The sequence below is a fragment of the Galeopterus variegatus genome, unplaced genomic scaffold, assembly GCF_000696425.1.
Source record: "Galeopterus variegatus unplaced genomic scaffold, G_variegatus-3.0.2 Scaffold200, whole genome shotgun sequence".
NCBI lineage: Eukaryota > Metazoa > Chordata > Mammalia > Dermoptera > Cynocephalidae > Galeopterus > Galeopterus variegatus.
In genome coordinates this window covers 80,552-104,782 of record NW_007726311.1, presented here as the reverse complement: position 1 = coordinate 104,782, position 24,231 = coordinate 80,552, and the positions used below count along the sequence as shown (strand labels likewise).

Here is a 24,231-nt window from a genome sequence, read left to right as displayed (position 1 = left end):
ATACAGACATGTATATATTCACACACCTATAGAGATGTATATATACACATATGTATATATTATGTATATGTACTGTTTAAAGGGAATCCGGAATCCATTAATTACTATGGAACTTATTAAATTATATGTGGAAATAAACAGAACATCACATTTCAGTATTCATATATCATGGTGGAAGTCTTAAAACACCAAATCTTACTGTTGATTAAGAAACTGAATTAAGTACCATCTTAATGGAAAAGTAATATAAATTTGTCACTGGTCTGTTTTGTTGCCTTTTGGGAAAATTATACTATCAACCAGTGGTTAAGTAGAAAGCTTCACATCGGTTATAAATGGAGAACACACAGCAAAGCCTGAATGTGCCTTGATCCTAATTCTCTTCCATTTGACATCCCTAGCCCTTAATGCCTCTTTCAGAAGAGAATCTCTTGTGAGGAAGATGCAAAGTCAGGACGGCATGATGAGGTTTAGTCGACTCCTTCCAGATTGGTGTTGGCCACTTTGGGCTGCTGGGGCCCAGCCGAGGCCCCTGCTACGGCCCCTGTTGGCAGCTCCTCTGCTGCTGCTGGTGGGGGCTGCCTCCTGGGCTCACATCCAGGCACCCTAGCTGGAACTTGCTCACTTGCTAGGCATGGTGGAGCGGGGCCATTTGCCTCCATCCCCGCTAGGGATGCCTCGGCCCAGGACTGTGGGGCCTGATCAGAAGCTTCTGCCTCTGGCTTCTGGGGCTGCTGACCAGTGCCTGCTCCAGTGAGGAGACCCTGGGCTTCTGCTCCCCCGGCAGGGGGATTATTGGCTTTGGAGGGCAGTTCTGCATCATTGCCTCCTTCGGCCTCTGCCTGAGGAGTTGGGGGAGGCAGGGGACTCTCTGAATCCCCTGAAGGAATCAGAGGGGGTTGCTCCGGCTCCTTGAGGGGGCAGTCACTGCTCCCATGAGGACTGCCAACTTCTGGTTGGATTTCTTTGGACTGGTTGAGGGTTGGTTCTGGATGATGCATTACCATGAAGGCCGTGGTCAGATTTTTCACAGCGTTTTGAACACTGTTGACCTCCTCTGCATCCATCTCTTTATCCATACAGACATTTGACTCTGGCTCTTCATCCGAGGTGTGCTCACTTGGGTCATCCTTTTCCGGCATTTTCACTTCTCTGATTTTTTTGTAGAGTTCGTTTCTTTCTTCTTGTAAAGCACGACAAAGGTTCTCTAGCCTCCCAATTTTCAACACGAAGCACTCATATTCTTTTGCTCTCAGTGCTTTCTGTGATTTGAAAACATATACACATGTAAAATGACATGATGCTCTCTGGAGATAAGCAAGACCTTTTGTCCTGGAATTTGTCTACTCAGCTCTGGGGCCTGGCTGCAGAGTGGTGGCTGAACAGCTACCTGGTAAGGGACATCCCTTTTTTTTTTTTTTTTGTAAAATTTAAATCACCATCACCTGTTCTTAGGGAAAGAAAAATGGCAAGGCTTCCTTCTGCATTAATCCAAAGCCTCTCAAATCTTAAGGTAGATGGATTTTCTGCTTCTAAGACTTAGAAGGTGGAAGCAAAAGCTTGGGGCGAAACGAGTGAGATGGCTGGAACTTGGCCCTCAGCATGCCTTATCCATTCTATGGATAAACTGTTGTATGCTAATCCCAGCAACCATTTGATTTATGTTGATGAGTAATAAGCATATCTCTTTGGAATTGGTTGCAATTTGAGATGAATTGTTAGAACAGTAATTATAACCATAGGTACTTACTACACACTAATTCATGATGCTGGCTGCTCAAACTGTTCATTTCTTCTTTTGTTTGGAATGTAGGTATGTTTGTGTTCCCAGTCATCTCACTCCTTCACGCTTATCCTTGAGCTACTCTTTACTTTTAAGACCTTTTTTTCCCCACTTGTATTTGTAGAGAGACCTCCACCTGTAAGCCCTGACTCTCTGATCAGGGGCCATGTATCTTTGCCTTTAGAGCCTCAAAACCTACTCAGAACCTGACATAATATCAACATTTAATGCCCGTTGGAGGAATTAAAAGAATGTATCTCCACATCTGTCTGCAAAATAGCACATACCCTGAGTGCTTGGGTTGATGTCTTCTCCCAGTATATTCAAATCAGTTAATTTTTCTGTACCTGTTATGTACCAGGCATGGGGGAAATTCAAAGAAAGTAAGGCATCATTCTGCCTTTAGGGAATTCATAGTCTAGTAGGCTGGTGCTGCTCTTGGGATAGCTATTGAATCAACAAATAAGCACGTGAGTTGGTGTCACAAAGCTCTTTATGAGTCCTGGACCTGACTCTAAATGACCTTTGCTCTTATTATGTTTCTTACAATTTAATATGTCACATTCCCCCCAAACTCAGCTCTTTTTCAAACATAATCATATGTACTATTATTAGGTTATAAAGTATTTTCTAAGTATGAATATTTTGACTAGACACAGGGGATAAAAGCTAAGGGAAAAACTTCCTCACCTCTTCGATCATGTCCAACAGAGCTTTGTTACAGTTCTCAAATCGGGCTTTCCACATGGCTGTGTCCTTTTCCAGCTTCTTCATTTTCTTGGTTGTCTACAGAAATTAGAGTGTTTTAGTGTTAATCCTGAAGAGTTAATATTTCAAGGAAGCTATTAGTTCCATGTGTGATATCAAGGGAAGTCCTTTTGTTACCAGCTGCGGAAGCAAACAAATGTTCAATGTCAAGAATGAAGATTGCAGGAGGGTCATGATTTATTTCTGCACCATCTAGGTCAATGGTGAGCTAACTTATTTGCACCTGAGCCAATTCAGAAAAAAAGAAACTACGTAGGGGCACACTGTTTCATTGTTGCGTTTTCTTTCATTTAAAATAAGAATATCTATATTGAGTCTCATGAATAAGCTTGTGATTTACGTTATTTACTTTATTGAATAGAACACTATTACAGTGAGAAAGCCGGTATAGCTTTTTTGCCATTAAAATGTTGATAATAACTGGGCACATGTGAGAAGTAGCCACACAAAAGTAGCTTTCTATTTTCTCAAAGGAGAAAATGATTCACAAAATGCAATTACACGTATTATTCATTTCATCCTGGAAACAGTCCCACGAAGAAGGTTCTATTTTCAACCCCACTTTAAAAATGGAGAAACTGAGACTCAGAGAGGTGGAATAATATTTAGGCAAGTTAACAGAAGAGTGGCACTGAAGCTATTTGATTCCATTTAATGCAACATGTGCAGAGTGTCTGCTTGTTGTCAGGCCCTGGGCTGGGTGTGGCTGGGTGTGAAGAGAATAAAAAGTAGCTTGTCTTTTTCACACCTGAAACTACTCATGTTCTTGGTCATAGTGTCTCCCCTCTGCTTGGATGAAGTGAAGGACAAGGCATGTAACCATGTTCCTGGATGAACCATAGTTGGGCACTCACTGCTTGGTGTCACACTGCCTGAGGCTGGGTACCCATAGAGTCCAGAGGCTGGGCCCAGACTGTCAGCCCCCAGTTCTATAGAGAAGCTGGGTTTCTTATTTTGATCATATATTAATCAAGTTAGTAGTTTATAAATTTTTAAAGTCATCAACCCCTTTAAGAATTTGATGAAATCTATGGGACCACACTTCAGAGAAATGCAAAGATGCACATCTTTTTTTTTTTTTGCTAATTTCTATGGAATTCTCAGGTCAACTACTAAAGTCCATAAATGGATACCAGATTGAGAACCCTTGGTTTCATATTTATTCTAACCTTAAAACTATGTAATTTTGAAATTAAAACATTTTTTTCTGTTCTAATACCTATTCCAATGTTAAACCTCTAGAATTAAAAAAAAAATTTTTTTTTTTTTTTTTTTGTTTTTTTCCGTGTCCAGCAACGGATCGCAACCCTCAGTATTGCCCCCGTACCGGACTGGTAAAAAAAAAAAAAATTTTTTTAAATGAATAGATCCATCCTGGAGAAGGAAAACTGTAAACTGATAAGTGTTGATCTAAGTTTGCTTACTTAATTGTGAAATTTATGATATTTTATGAAAATATTTTTAAAAGGATGCTTTCTACACTTAAAAATAGTCAATGCCAATGCCTGTTTAGAAACACAATTCTGTGCTGATTTTGTATTGAGGAAACACTGAACTGAACATGATTTAAACATTACATCAAATAATAATATTAGTACCTTATTCGTAAAAGACTTAAAAAGTTTAAAACCCTTTTAAAATACATTAATTTATTTGAACTTCACAATCTTATAATGTAGGCAAGGGTAGTAATATCTCAATGTGTAGATAAGAAAAGTAAAACTCAGGGAAGTTAAGTGAATTGTCCAACACTACTTGGTGAGTAACAGCACACTAAGTTCAGGCTTCCATCTTCTCATTCAGGCTAAGTCAGTTATATCGTATTACATACCTTCCCTTTAAAGAAGGATCCTATAAAATGGTATTTTCTACTCTAACATTCTACTTTTGCATATTTGTATAAAAGTTTTTTTTTGTCTTTAAGAGATTAGATTTTTTTTACTTCAGTATGTACAACATAATGTTACATTGCTAGCTCTTGTTTTTTTTTTTTTTTTTTTTTTTTTAAAGATATCCATGGAGTAGAAAGAGAATTATTCTTCTTCAGAGTGAAAATGTATCCTAGGGTTTTTGGATTCTTGCTAAGATTAATTCACTAGAAACTTACCAATAAAAAAAGCCTCATCATACCTATAAATATTTCATTACTTCATGAAATACATTGACATATCTTAGTGAGAGAAAAAATGAGCCAAAAGGAGAACTGTCTGTCAAAATAGAAAATGTGAATATTTCGAGGGTGACAGGCGATACTCACCTTATCCATTTCCTGTTTGAAAGTGGCAAACACCTCGTTGCTTTTTGTCAGTGTACTCTGGAATTCTTCAAACCTTCCTGAGTAGAGAGTAAGCTGTAAATAGGAGAAATAATGGATCCATTTTAGGGCTGCTTTCAGAATGCCTCCAGAACAAAACAGCATGTCATTGTTTGTTATTTGAGAAGAAAAATGATTTTAAGGAATTCTCAATACAGTGTTAGCAATATGTTCAGTTATTTTGTTTACTACAAGATCAACCTAGGTCACTGAGCAGGATTGAGGTGTTTCTTTTGAAAAGAATGAAATAAATATGTCATCACCATTTCATTGTATCATAACATTTACCAACACACATTTATTGAGAACTGAACATATGCATGGATGGTATGTACAGAGTGTTTAACATGCGGATCCTGCTTTTGAGGGACTTGCACTCCCAATGAGAAGACAATCTCAAAGACAACTTGACTACAGGGAAGTGAATATAAAGTGCCAAGTCAGTCAAGTGTAGTGGGTGATCAGAGAACATGAGCATGGAAAGGGATCATGCGAGCCACATGTGTGTGGAGAGGTGAGCCTTGAACTTGTTCTTGAAGGGAGGGAGAATGTAGACAAATGAAAAGAAGCAATAAAGGAAATGTGGGCTGGACATGTGTAAGGGCCGCTGCCATTATGCAGGTTGTGCACCACTTTAAGCAAGTGCCACTCTGTTTTAGACATCATCGTTTTCTTTTTTTCCCTTTTTGTCTTTTTTTTTTACTGACCGGTAACGGGATCGCAACCCTCGGTGTCACACATGTACCGGGGACCGGCAACGGGATCGCAACCCTCGGTGTTGCGCCCGCACCACGCTCAGCCAGTGAGCGGGAACCGGTCTCTCCAGTGCGCCACCGGGCTGGCCCTAGACATCATCGTTTTCTATATTTATCAATACAATGTTCTAGTCAATAGGAATGCAGTGTCCCTTTTCACCATAATCAATATACTCCACCAATTTTCTATGGATGGAAGTAATGGGCCTTGAGGAAGGGATGCCTTTTTCTAATTTGCACAAAGACATCTCATGGGTTAGCATTGCCAAGTGCATGGCTTACCACAGGGATATAGAGAAGAGTCTTTGTATCTCTGCTGTGTTAATTCCAAGGCTTGCATTTGGGGTGGGAATGGGGCAGTACAGAGAAGGAAACAGTAATAAAATAATAAAATCTTGCCTTTGAAAATAATATTAGGAGAGCATGTTTTGAGTGAGTGGGGAATTAGTATGGAAGATTCAAATTAGTAAAGCCTCTATTTTCAAATGAGTTTTTGGTACTCTTCAGTGTCTAGAACAGTCCCAAGTCCTCAAATTAACACAAAAGTGTTTTTGTGAGTGTGAAGAAGCAGACTTGCAGGATCCAGCAACACACAAGAACCCACAGCTGCACTTGGTAGACTGGGATGGCTGGATTATCGGAAGGCACCACTGACCAGCAAGTGATATCTGTGGGACTGTCCTTTTTAAGTAGAGAAGAGCACCCAGACTAAAAGCCAGACTGGATTACCAGGTTTAGGGAGTCGGTGTGAGAGGGAGTGTGTGAATCAAACAACCCTTAGAGCCCAGGAAAGTGCTTATTCAGAATGGTTTATTCCCACATAATTCTGAATAGTAGAGGCTTTACTGCAGTAAACAACAGTAAGAAAATGGTAACATAAATTTTTTTCCATAGAATATAGTTTATCCCAAGACAAGTCAAACAACAGCTGGCCGTCATTTTGAAATAATTCATTAGCGCCGTGAGTATGACACAACTAAAATTTATTTCTCGTGATTCCTTGGCATACAGAGTAAAAAAAGACTGAGTAAAGGGGCATCAAGAAATTTATGGCCAGGCACAAATTCCTTGATGCCCATAAGCCTGGCAGGTGCCCTAGGGTTTTAAACACACGCACACACACACACACACACACACACAATACATAAGACAATATTTACTCTTATCATATGCAAGGTACTCTGACATAGTCTATTCAACTGAGTTTCATTTTTTTCAAAATACTGGTGGCGGTCCGCGGAATTGATTTCAGGGCCCATGAATGGGTTAAGCCACTTCGTTTGAGACACTTTACTCTAGGGTGAACTCTTGTGGGACCAGCTACCTACGTTGGGCATTATCCACTGGCCTAGGGTGGGAACAACTACTTCCTGGCCACCACCTTCTATCACAAAATCTGTTGGTTTATATTCTTGGCTAAGCCCCTGTAGTTGCAGGCTGTAGACAGGCGGGGGCAGGAGAGAGCACATGCAGGGCCGTTCCACAGGTGACCCTTGACTGCCTCAGCAGAACCACCACCCCGGGCACTTCAGCGTCCACATTACCTGACTGGCCAAAAGCATTCTGGTTAGACTGTCTCCCCTCAACTATGATCATGTCTTACTTCTCCTCGTGCACCTGTAGGACTTTTCCATCATGTCTCAAAGTAAAGACTAAGAAAAAGCAGAATGTTCGTTTTGGTGTATTAATTGGGCAGATTTTATTTCCCTTTCCCATGTTTTCTTGTTGCTGGCTTATGGCCTGGAGAAGACAAGACACACCTAAAGTTCCAAGAAATGTGTCTTGTTCATCACCACCTCTTCTGGGCTTTTTCTAGTGACTGTTTTTTTTTTGTTTGTTTGTTTTCCGTCAACTTTTAAAAAATGTCTAAATTGTGGTAAAATGCACATAACATAAAATTTACCATCCTAACCATTTTTAAGTGTACAGTCCAGTATTGTTAAGTATGCTCACATTGTTGTACAACCAATCTCCAGAACTTTTTCATCTTACAAAACAAAATCTCGATACCCATTAAACAACTACTTCTCATTCCCTCTGTCTAGTGACCAGTCTTTAATATCCTGTTTTTCTTCCTATTTAACTTCATTGTCATAGATGGCAAATCTGTGTGGATTATACATTTCTGAGAAAGCTTACTTGAACACTCTCTTCTTATATTAACTACAATTTTTACTTCCTGTTGACTTGATATAAGTTTGGTAGTATTTTCACTGTCACTGTTATATGCTGACATGGTGCATGTTTGGTTTCCAGTGTCATATCCCCATTCTCACTTTGGCATTTCAAGAAGCAAGGGCGAGACATCCAGAGGTCGTGTGCAGTATTTCTCCTACCAGAGGCAGAAATAGAAACAAACTATTCTGTGGTTAGAAATAACAATAATTGCCTCAATATTTCACTTTTAAATGGGCCAACAGACGACACATTCTTTTAACTGAGTACTGAATTTTAATTACAAACATTCGTAGAGTATAGGAAACAGAACTGTGTCCAGGAATTGTCTTAGCAGACCTGTGAGATCTGGTTTGGGAGCAAGTCCTGTTGCAAGAGTAGCCACAGAGGACGCTGTCCTCTTGTTCTATACAGATATGGTGAAGATTTCTGATTTTAAAAACTTCGATTACACTTTTTTTTAACAATTTACTCACTGATCTTTCCCCTTAGGCGATATTTTGTGTCAGAGTTGTCAGATACTGCTGACTTCCCACGTCTACTACTGTCTTCATCCTTATTGATCCAACAAACACTATTTGTAGTGACAATTGCATCCCATTGATCACCTCTGACATTTACTCTATTGCCTCAGTTTGTATACTGAAAACCAGACAATCTCTTCCCTAAGTGAGAAATATGCCCCCAGCTGGCAAGCTGTTGTCTTATGACTGAAAAGTAAGTTCAGTCTAGGAAAACATGTAATCCGTCCTTGATATTTCTTTTGCTCAGATCTTAGAAATGGGGACGAAGGCCTTCGACTCCTGCCACTCTTACCCCTTTAAAGACTATGTAAAACCAAAAGAAGTGTTTGAGTGCCATGCAAAATAACCCGTGATAGAATTTGTTTGTCAATATTTAAAAGTTTTTAAAATATAAAGTTGATACTTTTCATGAGGAACTTGTTTAGACATTGTTACACATAGGGGTTGGGGGCCTCTATTTTCTTCTTGATGAATAAGTAATTATTAAAGTTTTGAAAGTGCCTTAGAGACAAAAGAGAAAGACAAAGGAGGATCCTCATAACTAGTGAGGCCCCTGCACTGTTGAATACTGTTGACAGTGCAGGAAGAGGCAGGGGTACCTTAGTGTGGGGCCACCCTTCCTGAGGTCTGGAGGTTCTTTAAGTTTATGAACTAGACCTGAACAGGGTCTTAAGATCATCTTTTCCAGTGATTCTTCAACTGTTTTGCAACTGAAGACTGTCTTTGTCTCGTATTTCCTTATATGGATCCTCACCTATGAAATAATATAAATACTAGCTCAAACACTAATTAATAGCACTTTCATTAACATCGTGGTTATCACTAGATTAGGAGTTCAATTAGGCAGGGATTTTTCTCTGTCTTATTGATTACTGTTTCTCCAACACTAGAACCATGCCTAGACTTAGTTGGTACTCAATAAATGTTGGTTGAATTAATTGTGCTTATTATGGGCCAGACGCTGAGCTAAGTGCTTTGCATACATAACTTGAAAACAAACTGCATATATTACTTATTCGTTAACTCGTTTTTCTTTTGAAAACTTAAACACATGAATAATTGCCATCCACAGTTGCTGACTAAAAGCTGGCATCATATCAGAAATAACTACATTTTAGATAGCAGCTGCTGCCTTACGTGCTATTGTTTTGGAAACACTGAAAAGTAATGGGTCTCCCGGAGGTTGGAGGACTCCAGCTTGGGATCATTAATTCATTAAAGCATCTTCATTTTACAGACAAGGAAATTTAGGTCCAGAGAGGCTTAGGTGAGTTGCACAGGGTCACACAGCTTCTCAGTGGAAAAGCTGTGTGACCCTGAGAAGCTGTGTGATCCCGGTGCCTGAACTCAGTCCAGGACTGAGGAATGAATGAGGAATGATGGCAAATTCATTACCCTTCCTAGATGCTTTTTCAAATTTGAGGGGTTACAGGTGGAAATTGGATCACACCTTCATATTTTTATTTCACAGGTCATTAAAGGCCTAGATTCTGATGCAAGCTGAATGAATCACTTTCTAGTCCAGAGTTTAACAATGTGAATCTACTCTCAAGTTTGTTATGTTCATTTAGTGTAGAGGAGTAGAGATTGCAGGCACAGATGATGTGAACAATGCGCAGCTTCAAGTACTGTCCGTTTTTCCCCTCAAGGCTCTGTGTTGTTAATGGGGCAGAGATGGAGTCAGAAGCCCTGGCTTGATTCTCTGGGCTCCTCCACCCCAGACAGTGAAGCCTCCACCCTTCCTTTCCCCTGCCTGCCTCCTGGCTGGAGAGCTGCCAGGGCCTTGTCCCCACCCCACACCATGATGTGATGGGTTCTGTGGCTGCTTCAGGGAAGACCTTGAGTTTGTAATTCTGGGCCCCTTGGTTCTATTAATAGTCAGAAACACTGTTTCCAACCTCTATGTAATCGGTATTTTAAAACTATTATCAGAGAATAGATCATACTGGGGAAAACAATTTACTGTCGCATTTTATACACACATTGCAGAAGTGTGCTTTAACAAGGCTAGATATGAAAATGTTATCTGTGCTTTTGTCTACGCAGTGGTATAATTTGTGATTTAAATTTTCTTGTTTGCTTTTTTTCTCTTATAATGAACAAGTATTCATGGAACTTGTTCATTCATATAATGAACAAGTATTTTTTTTTCACAATGAACAAGTAGTCAGCACATAAACACTTACAAATCTTAAACTAATGCTGCCCAACTTGGAAGGCTTGTGATTTCCTCACTTCCTGTGAATTTGCTATATGTGATCTCACAGTCCCTTGAGCGCTTGGGCATTTCCCCTGGCAGTGGAGCTAGAGCCCTGTGTGCCCTGTGGCGTCCCTAAGGGCACAGGGAAGATGGATAGGTCAGGTTTTCCCCCAGAGTCAGCTATGGCATGAAGATTCATTTTTGTTGTTCGAGTCTGAAACGGGAATTCCAGTAGTCTAATCAAAATTCACAAATGGCATCACGGAGCCAAATCACAGTGGTTCCTGACTTGCTTGCGACCCTTAGACACCCACCACTGACAAGGCCACCCTCTGACAGCACAGAAACCTGGGCGCCGACCACCCCCTCACTTTCTTTTTATTATAAATAACGTCAAAGAGTGAGGACAAGGGCCAGCTTGTGGCTCACTCGGGAGAGTGTAGTGCTGACAACACCAAGGCCACGGGTTCGGATCCCTATATAGGGATGGCCGGTTAGCTCACTTGGGAGAGCGTGGTGCTGACAACGCCAAGTCAAGGGCTGAGATCCCCTTACCGGTCATCTTTAAAAAAAAAAAAAAAAAAGAGGACATTTTAAGAGTGGCTAGTCATAGATGTGCATCTGAGCAGTTTACACTTTCTTCTTCCCTTGATAGGGTGATGGGGGAGGAGAGAGAGAGGAAACGTGAACAGACAGATGGAAATCCAGACAGGAGCTTACTCTGACTGATCACATTGGTGCTGCCATTTATCTGTCAACAAACCTTTTGAGGGGACGTTGTGGGCGCAGAGCATTTCTTTTTTGTGGATGTAATATTGTGCTTTTGTTTTTGCTTGAAAATAATAAATATGAAGCTGTTCTTCATGTCTAAATCCTGTCCCCTGTCCCCTGCCACATAAAAGGCTTTCTGCAGACTACTGTTGGCCCCCGGCCTCTTTACTTGGGAGGAGCAAGGGGAGCACCCCCCACGTCGTTGTCCCCACTTCACCTGAGCCTGCAGGACTGTCTCTTGTTCTTTCAGCACTTTCGCCTGAAGTTTCCACTCTGCTGCCTGGTTCAGCAACTGTGAGAAGACAGAATGCATGGAAAAGTGGTCAAATTGTCTTTTAAATTACTGTTTGGCTGTGATTTGTGCATAAAAACTAATACTTGCTCATTAACCCTCTTATGTAATTTTCTAGAACTTTCTAAGAATCTAAGAAAAATAAGAAAATAATTGGTCTAAAATGTTGGTTTCTAAACTAAAAACAAGTGTGTTTATTAAAAAAAAAAAAAGAAAAAAAGTCTCTAACTCAAGCATAAATCAAATGAAATTCAACCTCCTACCAAATTCTGGAATCTTCTCTAGCAATCCAGACCAACCATCAGCCTTTGCTTGAAATTTCTAGACCATGCCCACCTGGGGCACTGTTGTCAGCAACTGTTCTTTTATATTAAACCCAAAGTTATTCTAATAGACCCCTGCTCTCCACTGTACCATGCCTGATACAATAAGAAATATATATTCAGTCCTTGTCCTATGTTCCTGACACAGAGCTTCTAACATGCATCAGAATCTCCTAGGCAGCATGTTAAAATGCAAACCCCTCTCAAAGAGTATGATTTAGGAAGTATAGGGTATGACTGAAATCTGTGCTTATAGTAAATACTCTAGATGGTTTGGATGTCAGCGGAATGTGGATAACATTTTGAGAAATGCTAAGTTAGAAGTTTAACCTAGTGTTCTAAATCCTGCCCTCTGGGAGTTGATGGTTTAAGTTGAAAAGTTGATTTGCCATCAAATGACACATTCATACGTAAAACATGTTATTATAACTTAAGATGAATGTTCATTTATTTATCAATTTTGATGTAGAGCTGTGATCTTTGTTTTGTGTATCGATCTTCTGATTAGAGTTCAGAGTTTTTGTCTTGTTTTTATAGAGAAAAGACATCTGTAATGTGCCATATAAGATTTGCAGGTTGGTGAGGTTTGTGTGTCTGTGTGTTTGTTTTTAACAACAGTGCTAGAACCTAAAGATACTTGTGAAGCTGCTTGATTGGATAATTCTCTAGTTCTACAACTTCCCTCCAGTCTCTTATAGCTACTCATATCTAGTTTGACAATTGTTTTTTATTCGCCATTTGCTTGCATCTAGTCCATCATTTCTTTTTAACTGGTTCTATGAAAACTATTAAATATAGTATTCATAGAAACAATTCTTTCTTTTCATATTTGTATTTCATCAGTTTTTGTATCATTCTGTTGATTTATGTAATACGAAAGCAAGTATAACTGGGAAGAAAAGGTTAGGGTGCCAGGAACTGATTCTTGGTAAGCTCCATCTCCCTGAACTAGGGTAAATGTGTGCAGGCATCCTGAGAATGGCTTACGAGCCACAGGAGTCAACATGCTGTGGGCACCTCTCAGTGTGTTTTACAGAGAGAACAGTGAACATCATGGATTAATTTGGTTAGTCAGTCAGGTAGTCATCAGTTAAGAAGTTTCAATTGTATTTGAAGATAGGCTGGTTTAAATTTTCTTCTTTTTGTTTATACTCATTGTAAAAAATGTCCACGAGGTCTATGTATTACTTTTGTAATCAGTACAACAACAAAACATTAAAATCATTATTTTTAAAAACCTGAAGGCATCTTTTTCCTTATCCAAGTTTGTCTTTTTTTTTTTTTTTTTTGACTGGTAAGGGGATCGTAACACTTGACTTGTTGTTGTCAGCACCACGCTCTCCCAAGTGAGCCGACTGGCTATCCCTACATAGGGATCTGAACCTGTGGCCTTGGTGTTATCAGCACCACACTCTCCCAAGTGAGCCACGGGCCAGCCCCCAAGTTTGTCTTTTTCCGTGGCTCAACCTCTCCACTTGTAGAATGGGTAATTCTGTTCCTCTCTGCCTCCCAGGGTGTGTAAAGATTAATTATCATACAAGTGCAACCGACTATGAGAGAGCTGGGCAGGTTTGGAACCTACAGTGCCCCCTCTGGCCATGTGAGGACTGTGATGGAAAGTGTGTGTGGCCCCTGCTTTTTTGAGCCCACTGTGCAGCCCTGTCACGATGGGTGGACCCTGACCTGGAGGGAGGCAGATGGCTTCTGTTCTGTTTGGGTGAAGAAAACTCCAGCTGGGACTTGATTCTCACCACTTTTAAAAGAAAGTGCCGGAGCTGCAACCTAGGAAGATGGCTAGCTTCAAAAATCTGAGGGGGGCTACCTCTCTTGGGCTCAAATCTGCTGTTTTGCTAAGCCAGGGTAGGAAAGTTAGGCAGTATGCTGGTTTCTTGCTAAGGCTGGGTCACCCTGAATCTGCTCTCCATTCTCTCTTACATGCATCTTTGCCCAGTTCTTCCTCTGTCATTTCAAATATCATATACCAAAGTACTCATATCCAGTACTTAGGAAACATATTTTACCTAAGAGGGTAATTACACCAACAGTGGAGTATCTATGTTCTTGGATTTTGAATAATAACTGCATGTTTTATTTCTTACTTTGAGAGCTAGGTTGTAGATGGATTTAATAAATTAATCTTTTTCTTAAGAGAACATGGGCTTCTGATTTGAAATTATCCAATGTCCACCAGATTATGTTCTCTAAAATTTGTTGTCTTGTTGCCATGTTTAAAAAGTAAAGTTATTTTAAAATTACTATTCTAACAAATTGAATTGATTCTGATATGATTTTAGGTAAACGAAAAGCCCATGATCAGATATTAAGTAGCCAAATTTGAATAGTTGGTCCATTGACAATGTTTTAAATCTCTACCCCCAACAACAAACACATGCTTCAACTCATATCTCTGACACACACTTCTGAGTGTGATGTACTGTCACAGAGAGCTTGGACTTTGGGGACAGATGTACATGGGTTTGAAACACATCTTGGTCACTTAGTGTGTGACCTGAAACAAGTCATGTCTTCTTTTAGCCTCAATTCTCTCCTCTGTAGAGTGAATCTACTGTTTTCTTGGGGTGCTTGGGGTTAATGAGATAGCAGTAAACACTACCTCTCAATTTCTTCAACCCACAACTGAGGAGCCATCCTTTCCTCACTGTCACCATCTTCAGGTCAGCAGCATGACCTGTTGGTTTTACTATGAAAACCTCTTTTGTCCATCTCCATCTCTCCTTCTCTGCTGCCACCTCCGAGTGAGCATCTTATCCCACCTGGATTTCTGTAGTAGCCTCCTAACTGGCAACTTGCTTTCTCGTCCCTCTGTAGTCCATTTTCCACCCAGGAGCCAAATTAATCTTTTACAGGTGCAAAGCAGATTATGCCACTTCCTTTGCTAAAACTACCAAATACTTTCCCTACATATTCAGAATAAAATCCAAACTACTTTCCGAGCCCTACAAAGCTACACAGTTTGGCCCCTGCTTACCTTTCCAACTTCATTTTGAACTTCTTCCTCACTTGGTTAACATTCTCTTGCTTCCCTGCCCTTTTCCTATTTCTGGGGCCCACCATGCTGGTTCCAGCATCAGGGCCTTTGTCATTGCTGCAGACACTGCTGCTGGACATGACTGTCCACATGGCAGCTCCTCATTGGGCAGGGCTTGGCTCAAGCATCCTCCCCTCCAGGAGGCCTTCCTGGTCACTCAGTCTAAAGTAGGTCCCCTCCTTTGGCCCCTTCTCAGTTCCTCCTTATCTCTCTAATAGCACTCATGAATATCTGAATTACCCTTTCTTGTGGTGTTTCCTTGTTTATTGCCTGTCTCTTCCCGGCGAGACTAATCTCCATGGTGGGAAATGACCCTTCTCTGTCTTGTTCATAGCCATACCCCAGAACCAAGTATGATATTTAGCAGATAATAGGCACTTGAAAAAATATTTGTTGAATGGATGAATGGCTATTTTATATAAAAAAAATAGTGTAAGTACAGTGCCTTGTGCTAGGCTGGCCAAGGTAGTTCTCCAAGGAAGCTTGGGCTGTTCCTCCATCAAAGGCTAGTGCTCTTTGACCATTATCAAAACAACTTTTTCAGAGAGTCTCTGACACTGAGGTGGACCAGATGTGCTCAATGACTAAAAGGATAAGTACATATTCCTTTTCTCGCTTGTGTCGCTCCTCCGCTTCCTTCATCATTTCTTGGGCCTGCTCAAGTTTTGCATCCACCAGCTTCTGCTGCAGTTCTCTGTGTTTAAATATTTTGTCCAGATGCTAAGAAAAAATAAAGTACACATATAAAAGTTGGTTTATAATTGGTGCTTAAAGATGTAAAATAAAAATATTCACATGAACACACATTCTTCAGGTTTTAAGATTTAAAAAAAGAGGGGAATAAATGCATTGGCATTACTTATGGTTTTATAGTAAAGCCATAAATTGGTGAAGCCCGGTGTCCATGCCAAAAGGTCCTAATGTTATTTTTATAAATCTGACAACTATTAGGTATAATACTATTTATTATGCTAGACAGCACGGACAATGATATACGCTGCAAGGGCTACAGCACCATCACTCGGTATTTTGGCTCTTTCTATAAAAATAAAACCACTGTTAATCACAACATTAATACAATTTATCATGGTGAATTCTCCACATTCTTGCCTCAAGGGTTGTGAGAAAGCCCTGGAGCGCCAGCATGTGGTCCTAGGTTTGAGAGTGAGGTCTGAGCCCCCTGGATTCTACTCTGTTGCTCTGGTGGGGATGACAAGGCCAAGGGTCACAGATGAATTGATATACAAATGTCACTGAGTCCTCCACAGCTTTTGAAGAATCTTGGTCATTAGGAGGTCCCATCAGAAAGAGGATATATGGAGTTCTATCCTTAGGCTTTATTAGAACCAATCCCAGGAATATACAACTAGTACACCAGGACATTCCCATCTGAGATCTCTAAAGAGTATGGACATTTTCCTTTCGCTCCTTCCCTTCTTTAGTCTGAGCCTCCATTCTGGAGTGGGATTGATCCCTGTGACAAGATGAAACGGTAGCATGGCATTTCGGCTTACTGTGAGGAGTTCTTTCTTGCCTATCTGCTGTGACCATATGCTACAGGCTCAGGGTTAGTTTTTTTTTCTTTAATAAAATCTTAATATGTTGCCAACAGAGGCACTCTGATTATGTTATGCAAAGTTTAGGGCAGAGATGTAACATTTGGGTGGGATGGGGAAAGGAATATGATGCGTGAAACTCCTGAGAGGGCATCTGGAGTCTTAAAAACATATTAAATACTCAAATATAATTTGGGGATAACAAAAGACGCTGATAGTTCCCCTAGGGTGAATTAACCATTGAAAGCAAAAGTCTTTTGGCTTTTGTGACTATGGGTAAGTGATTTAATCCTGTAGCCTCTCTTCTCAACTATAAAATTGAGATAATATGTTATTATCTAGTTCATGACATTGTTGAGAATAAATGACTTATTGTGTGTAAAATACAGTACTTAACATATTGCCTAACACAAACCAAGCACGGAATAAATATCATTATTTTATAATTATTACATTATTAATACTATTATTGGCTTGTAGGTAACATAGAATTCAGACTTTTAATTTAGGTGACATAGTGATTCTTAAGAGAGAGTGTTTATTTTTGGCTATACAAAGAGCGTTTTTAAAAGGCTGAGAAATAATGTTTTCAAGGATAACGGTGCTCACAGCCTACCACTTTCTATTTACTGAGTTAACTTTGCAGTGATACCAGTTTTGAAGAAATCCATTTGACTTTCAGCCAGGTATATTGTAATACCATCTGCCTCTATTTTGGCTAGTAAAAGAAATCCAATCCTATTCTAAATATTAGTCAGATGAGAGGGCTGGCCACAATATTATTAACCAAGTTCCCCACCTTCTCAGCCCACATCCAGAAATATGCACAATTCTTCTAAGTTGTTTGATGTGGTTCTCACCTCTTCTCGGAGTTCATACTGATCGATGATGCTTTTCAGTTTTTCTGCAAGTTCTGTGTTCTCCTGACAGAGCTTCATATTTCGCTCACTCTGCTGCTCAATCTGGGCCTGGATATCTGTCAGGGTACTCTGGAAATGACTGGTGATCTCCTTCCTTTTCTCTTCTTCCTCGCGTGCCCGCTGAAGGGTCTCCTCCTGTGGACATAAAACAAAATAATTTGTTATGCTGGTTGAAATGTGTCTCGGGTTTATAGAAAGAAGTCAGTATTAGGTCACTGAAAGGAGACTAGTGTGCAGAGTAAGTGGGATAATTTTTCTCAGTTCTTTAGAGCTGAAGTTGCTCAGCCCCAAAATAAATGTATGAGCAAAGGTTTCAGCTGTGAGTACATAGTTACTCAGAGCAGGTGCTGTGAGGGGCTTGAATTTGATAGTTGGTGATGAATAGGCCGGTTTTAAAGATGACGGGTCTCCTGCTGAGTGAATGAACTGCAGCTATTTCTAACAAACACACAGTCACACGGTTTTGATCTCTTGGCTGTGGCCTGGAAAAAAGGTCACTTGGTTTTACTGATTGATGAGACAGATTATATGTTCCTTTGGTTTGGTGCAGAAAGAAAAATAGACCTTAGACTCCTTTATAAAACCATGGCATATTAGCCACATTATTGTACTACCCAAGTTTTGTAAATATAAATAATCACAATATAAGCTTTTTCTTAGTAAGCAAAAACTTTCTTCAAACAGCTTAAAAAAGGAAACTAAGATAGTTATAGGTCAATTATAGCCATTCAAATATATAAAAGGAAATCTTTCCAAAAATGCTGCATATTTTATATTTGAAAGAACTGTTATCCCATGTGTCACACAGGGTAATATAGGGTAACTGAAATGTTCAATGTAAATTTTGAATATGAAAGCAATATTAAACTTCAGATCTTCCTTAACTCTGAAATGAAACATCTAATTTCCCCCTTCTGCTTGTTAACATTGAAGAATTGGAAATTAACTTTTATGTCATTTCTATTCTCTTTTCTCCTAAATCAAAACCCTCCATTTATTGCTAACCACGCACAATGTGCTCAAATTTCCTCCATATCTATATTGAGAACTGTTGGCTTTGTGATTATTCTTCTCATTCTTTTAGAATAAAAGGGTTCAATCTTGCTACATCATACCAAAAAAACAGACACACTGCTGACAAATGATACAGACATTTTAGAACTCCTTTCAGTTCTGATTAATTGTTACTATGAAAGCTTGCTTCGTTGTTGGCAAGTAAAATTATACTGCATCTAGTTGCCTACCAAGTTCGAATTATGTAACAGGATTTTTTTTAAAGAACAAATGATAATTTCAACAGAAATAAATCTTTATTACTGTGCGAATCTTTATTATGCTAGAATAATATGATCAACATAAAAACTGATGCTGAATATATATGCTCCAGAAATATTTTATCATTAGGTTTTTTTCTTTCCTCTATGATATTAATACATTTCCTAACTCTAATTTGACTCCTGATATCAGAATAATAATTTGTTCATTTGGTGAAACTTTACTGAGCAACAACCTCTCAGGGAGATTGTAGAAGATATTTTCACTTCCCAATTTGAAGGAATTAACTATCTAATATGTTTTTTCCCTGAACTTGGTGTAGTAACACTTACTATATGTATTTCACTAAAAATGATTATGGCTGTAAATTAAGAGCTACTAAATATACAAATGAGGGGTCTTGAAAAATTCATGGGAAGATTAGTTTTATCTTTTAATTCTATTTTTCTGAGAACTTTTTCAAGTACCCTCATATGATAGTGATTGTCTCCTTATTGCTCCTGATGAGCTTAGAAGTCAACAAGTTTGGAGTCATAGAACGACAAACCATAATCTGAATTCCATTTGCATTTATAAATATTCTATCCATAACTGAACGAGAAGATGAAAGAACTATCTTATGCCACCCAGCATGAGTTTTTCACTGATAGTCGACTACAGAAAGAAGGTACAGCTGTCAGGATGGCATTAAATGCATGTCAAACCATTATAGCACCCAATTGTGGCCCACAAAATGGCATCTTGCATTTTACATTATATCGTTTTCCAATGAGACAAAAATAAATCTACCAAAATCTTATAAAATTTGAGTTTATTGATAAAGAATTTACAATCATTTGGACAGTGTCCGAGATAAAATTCTCTTTTCTTTGTCAAGCACATTATTCAAAATTAGTAATGCAAATAAGATTGTGAGACAAAGTCTGAAATAACTAAGAAAATAAACTTTGAAAGCCTTATTGTGCACCTTAGAACTGGTGCTGTCCCTGGCATATAATCCATAGGTATTCAGTAAATGTTTATTTAATGAATTAATGAATTATTAATTTATGTACAGACATACGAGTAGCTTGGACTAGACAATTCCTATAGTCCTTTCCACATTAGAATTCTGTGATATTCTGATAACAAATGCTATTTATTCCATTAGTAAACTCATGTTCCCTGAGATACTTGCCCATCTCTTACTTGATAATTCATTTTCTGTATTATTCAAGGCTTGGATTTATTGCTTCAAATATATGTACTATTTTGTTGAAATAAGCCCATGTCTCAGACTTTCACTAAACGTTTTCTAAATTATACTAAATTGTGAGGCTGTGTGTGTATGTGCTTGTGCAATTGACTCACTAAAGAACAATTTTAATAAAGAATAGTGAAAGGTAAAACTTATGGTGGTGGAGAGACCTGGTTATGAATTGTCTTTCTATGTCTTCTCAAGCTCCTAGCACATGATTTTTGATTCAAGCATACTTAGGCTGTTTCACTATTGTGACCAAGAATGCTCGTACCAAGTTGGCTCTTTTGCAGATAACAACTTTAAACTCTGGACAAAATGCAAGGAACAGCTACATAAAGGCACTGAAGAGTAAACAAAATCAGACAAATTCTGGAGGAAAGTTGGCAACTGTATATATTGTAAGTCCCCCCCACTTTTTCTTTTCTTTTCTTTTTTTTTTTTTTTTTACAGCTTTTGGCTTGGGGAAAGACTACAGTTGGCAGCAGAATGGGATGGGTAAAACTCTCGTAAAAAACCTGTTATCTTTATGGTCTGAAAAATGAGAGTTCAAAGTTCTGGGAAACGATAGCCACTGGAAGGTGAGGAAGAGATTCCCAGGAAAGAGAAACAGAGAGAGACCTAAATTCTGTGAATAAACTTTGCCTAAATCTGTGACTGACCCTGAACTACACATGTACAGGGTAAACTCAAAGCAGTCCAGTTAACAGAAGAAGAATTGAACTGAGATTTGAGCTGCTGCCCAAGGGACAAAGTTGTAGTTTGAATCTATCCAAATTAATTACCTGGCTAAAAAAACAATCAACATTCTTCAGAGGGGAATAGTAGAATCCAGATTCTCTATAACATAACAGTCACAACATCTGGGATACACTTGACAATGACCTGACATGTGAATAACCAAGAAAATGTGACCCATTTCTCAAAAGAAAAGTCAATCAGAGGAGGCCTGTTCTACAATGACCTAGATGTGAAATTAACAGGCAAGAATTTGAAAACAAGTATTATAACTATGCTCAATAATGTCAAGAAAGATATTATCTCAATGAATGAAAAGATAGGAAACCTTAGGTGAGAAAAATAATCTATAATAAAGAAACAAATGGAAATTCTGGGATAAAGAGTATCAGGAATGGTAAATATCTGGGTAAATAAAAAGACTTTTTTTTGCCTTTAATTTTTAGATAAGTACATATAATTGTTTAAAGTAAAAATTGTAACATTGTCTTATGGGCTTTATAAATGTATGTACATGTAATACATATAACAACTGTAGCTTAAAGGTTGGGGGGGTAAATGGACATATTTAGTTGTAATATTTCTATGTATTATGTGAAGTGATACAATATTGATTCCAGGTAGACTATGAACTCTTAAGAATGTATATCATCATCACAGAGCAATCATTAAAGATAACGCAAAGAGGTATAATTTAAAAATTCAAGAGATGGGGCTGGCCCGTGGCTCGCTTGGGAGAGTGTGGTGCTGATAATACCAAGGCCACAGGTTCGGATCCCATATAGGGATGGCCGGTTAGCTCACTGGGTGAGCATGGTGCTAACAACACCAAGTCAAGGGTTAAGATCCCCTTACAGGTCATCTTTTGTAAAAAAAAAAAAAAATTGAAGAGATAAATTAAAATATAATTTAACAATATTCAAATAATCCAAAGGAAGGCAGGAAGAGAACAAAGGAACAAAAAACAGAGGTGACACATAGTAAACAAATAATAAAGTAAAATGTAAACGTATGTTCAGCCTCATCAATAATTTCATTATAGGTTAATGGATTAGTACTCCAATTAAAAGGCAGATATTGTGAGGATGAAAAGAAGCATGGTCCAGCACTATGTTATCTTAAAATATGCACTTTAAATATTAAGATCCAGGTTGAAAATAAGTGGATAGAAAGAGATATATCATGTAAACAATGAGAGTAAGACAACTGGATTGGCTATATTGATATCAGATAATGTGGACATCAGGATAATGATTATTGTCAAAGGAAGTTTTATGGTGATGGAATGGTGGATTCATCAAGGAGACATAATATTCATAAATGTATGTATGCTTAATATTAATGTTTCAAAATACATGAAGCAAAAATTGATATAATTAAAAGAAGTAAACAATTCCATGATTATATTAGGAGACTTTTAAAACTCATTCCTCAGCGACATAAAGACTAAAAGTCAGTAAAGATATAAATGATCTAAAGCTAATTTTATTACAGAGCACTACACCCAACATCTGAACAGACATTCTTTCCAAGTACACATAGTATCAAGATAGACCATATATGATGGGTTATACCAATTAAACAACACTTCTATATAATCCATGGGTCAAGGAAAATATCAGAAGAGAAATTAGAAAATATTTTAATTTTGAATCCTGATTTTGATACTTAAAATATATAACCTTGAACAACTGATTTGGATTGCTGAGTCACAGTTTCTTTGTTAATAAAGTGGAGATATTAATCCTCATAGGGTTATTGAGCAGATAAAATGAAATACCATGGGTAAAGCGCTTAGCACAACTCCTGGCATAATAATGATACTTAAATTCATTGTCCATAGCCATAAGCCATTACCAAAGGTGTGTGCAGTTACCTACAAGGTCTCCTGCCACTTCCGTCATTGTCTTTGAATGCTACCCAAAGAAACCAAGCCATATCATTCCACTATTTAAGTCTCTTGATAAATTTTTCCACCGTATGTGATTTAATTTATATCTCTTTACCATGTTACATTATGGAAAGCCAGGAGATGTATGTAAACTCAGAATATTATTACTTGAATACATGTCTTTGGTTAAGGATGATGTTCCCATCTTCTGGCCCTCATCCAACCTAGGTTTCTGATTGTAGTTAGTGCAATCTCCTAAAATGGTAATTTGAGAGTTAGGGTTCATCACACAAGCCTCCTATTTCCAAAATGTTAAAAACAATTTGGAATATGAGGAACCATTATGCTCTTCTATTTTTCTTCCTAAGTCATTGTACAAACTCAGCAATGATTTTAATGTTTCTGTCTCTTGAAGTATCTCCTTTTAAACACATGTAATAATAACTACCTCACAGGAGTACTGGTGTCTAATTAATTATTGTTTGTCAAAGGCATTAGGATCTTCAGCTGGAAAGGGGACTATGGACACACACAGCATTATCTTGGAGAGCCCCAAATCTTGCTTTATTGAATGGGGCTCGTGTCTGTGTGTAATCAAATTAACCACATGGACAGGGCTGATGCTGTAATTAATGAAACCCATGCAGACTGAATGAAGTGATCAGTCTATTATTTTTAGATTGAATAATTAAGTCTGAAGAGCTTCAGTGTTTTTTCAAGTGGCTTCTTTTTTCATGTGACTATTGAAATTTTGGCTCTCAATCTCACTTTATAGTATCAGTTAACTTTTGGCTAATTTATCTCATGTCGTGCAGATTTCATTATAATACCAAAAATGTTGAATTTTTACCAATTTATAGTTTAAAGAGAAGATCTAAGGCCCACCTTAAAAAACAGAAAAGAGACAAACAAAACTCAACATAAAAAAGAGGAAAAAAGGGCCGACCCGGTGGCGCACTGCTACAGTGCGTCACTTGGGAGCGCGGTGGCGCTCCCGCCGAGGGTTCGGATCCCACATACAGACCGGTTCCTGCTCACTGGCTGAGTGAGGTGTGGGAGCAACACCGAGGGTTGCGATCCCGTTGCCGGACACGAAAAAAGACAAAAAGGAAAAAAAAAAAAAAAGAGGAAAAAAGAATGGCATACATTTTGTTAAGGGCCTGCTCTGTGTCAGGTACTGCATACATGGGATCCCATTTAATTTTCCCCAACAATGCAATGAGGCTGGTATAATCCCCACATTATGAATGTGGAAACAATATCAGGGAGCTAAAAAATTTACTGAAGGTCACAAGCAAGCAAGAGGCAGGGCAGCATTTGAACCCAAGCCTCTCCGATTCAAAAACTCATGCTCTTTTCATGAGTAGCACAGTCCTGTGTCTATGCAGTATACAAGAAAGGGTGTTATTTCGAGCCATGGTTACACATACCTTCAGTGTCTTGTTGTGTCTCTGCAGCTCCCGGCACAGGCTCTCCAGTTTGCTTCGAGCGAGGATAGCTCTGCTGTGTTCGCTTTGTAACTGGTCCTTTTCCTTTTGGATTTGTATCTGTTTCTTTTGTAGAAGCTTTAACTTCTTTTGCTCAGTGCGATGTTCATCCACCTAGATGTGGGGGAGTAAATGGTAGGAATTTCATTGGGGTTGGTAGAAAAGGTGCCAAA

At 38.7% G+C, this 24,231-nt stretch overlaps 1 protein-coding gene across 1 annotated transcript in view; it reads right to left on the bottom strand.

The window, feature by feature from the left end:
• Positions 1–470: 470 nt before the first annotated feature.
• Positions 471–24,231, bottom strand: part of TXLNB (taxilin beta) — a 40,653-nt gene continuing 16,892 nt past the window's right edge. Inside the window, exons 4-10 of the mRNA XM_008565490.1 lie at positions 24,002–24,172; positions 17,371–17,565; positions 15,555–15,674; positions 11,508–11,582; positions 4,809–4,901; positions 2,474–2,569; positions 471–1,262 (exon numbers count right to left, since the gene is read on the bottom strand). Coding sequence (XP_008563712.1) covers positions 471–1,262; positions 2,474–2,569; positions 4,809–4,901; positions 11,508–11,582; positions 15,555–15,674; positions 17,371–17,565; positions 24,002–24,172 — 1,542 coding nt within the window. The remainder of the gene's footprint in view (positions 1,263–2,473; positions 2,570–4,808; positions 4,902–11,507; positions 11,583–15,554; positions 15,675–17,370; positions 17,566–24,001; positions 24,173–24,231) is intronic.